Below are 3,047 nucleotides of genomic sequence, written 5' to 3' on the forward strand. Positions count from 1 at the left end.
GAGAGCTGGGGGGCTGGTGCCCCATCCCACCGTCTCTCCTCACAGCCCCCCGCTCCTGCAGCGTCCGTGCCTGCTCCATGCTCCATGCAGAGGTGGCTGCTCTGTTTTCTTCAGGGAAAGGGAAAAGGTCCCTTTGCTGAGTGCTGAGCTCGTTTTAAAACATTTACATTAGGGGGGTTGGAGGGAGGAGAAATCCTTGTGTAATGGCTTAGGAGCAAGGGAGCATTCCAAAACCATGACTGCGCGGCCCTTTCCAGCACTAACAGCCTGGCAGCCAAGGCTTCCCAGCCACCCCCCTAAATCCAGCTCAGCCTCTCCGCACCCCCCGTGGCAGTGCAGCCTGATCCCCGGCTGCTTCGCGGGGCGCATCTGGGGAGTGGGAGCGGGACACCGCTGGGAGAAGCGTTCCGGTTGGGAGACCGGAGGTGAGGAGGCAGTGGCTTTGCCTGGCTGTATTTCGCTGAGACCAGTTGCATTTTATTTTCATCTTTCCAAGTGCTTTTTGGTGTCCGAAGAGTTTCAGTTTATGTTCAGCTCCTCCTCAGCTACGTAGTATGGCTAAAGGCTGTGTGGGATTTTACGGACCTTAAACTGAATCCATGTTCCTGACGGCTACAGCTTCTCCAGGGAGACGCTTTTTTAAGTGGAAAATAAGCCGAGTCACTATCTTCCAACAGGTTATTGGGAGCGTTTAACCAGGCACGCCTCCCAGCTTGCTGTTTGCACTGGCGAGACCTATAGACATGAAAAGTAAGGAATGTACTAGCCGATACGGGTTGGCCCTGGGCAGCAGCAGTCAGGCATGGCCCAAGCACAGGCATCACTGAGGCTGTGGCATGTTATTTGAAGCTTTCAGCAAGATGCTTGTGCTCCTGAGTCTGGGAAGGCTGTCACTTCCGCGGGAGGTAAAATAAGAGCATGGCATGGTGTCCTTTGGAAAAGGAGGTAAGGGCAGGCAGCCTCTTCCCACAAAGCACAAGCACTGTTTAGGCTTGTCCAAGCTTTGTTTAGGCTTTAAAATTCTTCTGTTCCAAGTCCCTTTCTCTGTTTTGCTTGTGGATGTTGCTGTGGGATTTAGCGGTGAAAACAAGCCAGCCCAGCCGCTGTGCTCTGGGTCTGGGTCCTTTGGTGCAGCGCTGGCGCGTGCTGGAAACCCAGGCTGGTCGTGCCTGAAGGATGGCTCACGACTTCCAAAATATTTACAGGATCTGAAACTGAAGCAGTGGGTTTGAGCTCTGTTTTTGATGATCGCTCGACATTTGCCCATGGCACATCTAGGTTAGGAGCGAGCTCCAGGCAGCTTTCCCAGGGGGTAAATGCAGATGTTTCCTCAGTGCCGGGAGCGTTGGCAGGAGGATGGGGGGGCTCAGGGCAGCGGGTGCTGGTGTTGCTGGTGGGTGTGGGCCATGCTCTGGGTATCACTGGTTGCTGGCGTGAGTGGGGGCTGGTCTCTGTGCTGCACAGAAATGCACAGCATGGCCTGCCCCGGGGAGTACGTGACCAGCGCCGCTTTGCTCATCTCCAAGCCGTGATCCCCCCGCGGGGTCCGAGCCCGAGGTCTGCCCTGGCCATTGCGTTTCCCTTTGGCATCGCCCTTTGCTTCAAGACCTGTTTGGAACTTTTTTATGCTTCTGTATGTCCCCTGATGCCCAAGAAACACTTGTCCTGTGCTCCCCTGGCTGTGATTTGGAGGTCTCAGCGAGTTAAATTCCCCTCGATGGGCATACCTGTCACATCTTACTTTACATATTTACTTTCTTTTTGATGGCACCAGCAATTGTCATACCAGATAAAACCATTTCTGCTGCCAAACACCGCTGTGGGGCTTTCTGCTGCTTATGCAAGGGGCCCGTGTGCCTCTGCCGCTCTGTCCCCCCACTCCTTTGACCCCCTTCGGATTTAACTGGGGTCAGCTGCTGCCTCGACACACACTTTAGTGGCTCTTGCTTTCCTGGGGTGCCCCTCTGGGGCCCCATCCCCAGCAGCCTCGTGCGCGCCGGGCCATGTTTAGAAGTGGAGACGGATTGTCCTTGGCTGCACTGGTTAGGAAACATGTCCTCTGTTCTCTGCTGGTGTTTCATGCTCTCTGGATGCTGCGAGGTCCCTTAGGTCTTGTCCCTGTTATGTGTTGCGCAGCCCGAACCCGAGGCGTGTGTTTTGGGGTTACAGAAATCCAGTGAGGTGCCCGGTCTGTGCTGCATCAGCCCAGCCCCTTCCCAAACGAGCTAAATCAGAACAGTCCAACCCAGCGCTTGGATGCTTTTGTTCGTTAAACCTTCGGGAAGTTGCGTGGAGCTGAAGACACAGCAGTGCCGGGAAGATCTCGGTCTGTTCCAAGAGATGGTTTTCCTTCTGTGGTTGTGTCGCGGTGCCGGGGGTGACAGGGCTGCGTGTAGGGCTGCTTGTTCCCAGAGCCTCGGATCCGGTGGAGCGACCAGAATGCTGCTGGGGCAGGGAAGTGTTTTCTGATCATCCGACAGCGTGTAAGGAGATGCTTGGTGGTAGCTCTGCAAGGCAGGAACACGAGCCCCGGGTCCGGGGCCGAGAGCTGCTGGAGGCTTGACTCTCCTCACTCCGCTCTCTGCGCATCCAGGACACGGGGGTTTTGTCCGGAGTGGGATGTCTGCCAGGCCCGGGGGCTGCGGGGAGCTGGCTCTGCCACGCAGGCAGCGCTGAGGGGGGTGTCCCTGCGAAAGGGCTGCTCGCAGCGTGGCTCCAGCCCTACCAGCCCTGCCCAGGCGTTGGGGTTGTGCCTCCGGCCAGGGCTGTGAGCAGAGCCGAGATCCAGCTGGTTTTGCTGGTGAGTGGGGCGATGGGTGCGGCCGCCAGCAGCAGCGCAGGGGATTTCTGCTGTAGAATAACCACACACCCCCCTCCTCCCCCCCGTTGGCTCAGGGAGCTCGGGCCTCGCCAAGGGGGTTCACCAAAAGATTTCAGTCCCTGTTGCGATTCCTCCAAAGCGTTAACATCTTTCTCTGCCGTTTCCTGAGATCCTGTAGCAGAGGATGATGGGCGCATCCTGCTGCCAGAGGAATTCCCCGTTTCCT

The 3,047-nt window shown here is 56.9% G+C and overlaps 1 protein-coding gene across 1 annotated transcript in view; it reads left to right on the forward strand.

The window, feature by feature from the left end:
- Positions 1 to 923: 923 nt before the first annotated feature.
- The window catches only part of LOC104512733 (rho-related GTP-binding protein RhoC-like), a gene marked incomplete at its 3' end in the record, with an annotated part of 6,538 nt that continues 4,414 nt past the window's right edge, over positions 924 to 3,047 (forward strand). Inside the window, exons 1-2 of the mRNA XM_010155829.1 lie at positions 924 to 945; positions 1,135 to 1,143. Of these exons, the coding sequence (XP_010154131.1) occupies positions 924 to 945; positions 1,135 to 1,143 (31 nt within the window). The remainder of the gene's footprint in view (positions 946 to 1,134; positions 1,144 to 3,047) is intronic.

This window comes from Eurypyga helias, unplaced genomic scaffold (genome assembly GCF_000690775.1).
Source record: "Eurypyga helias isolate BGI_N326 unplaced genomic scaffold, ASM69077v1 scaffold25647, whole genome shotgun sequence".
Taxonomy (NCBI): Eukaryota; Metazoa; Chordata; class Aves; order Eurypygiformes; family Eurypygidae; genus Eurypyga; species Eurypyga helias.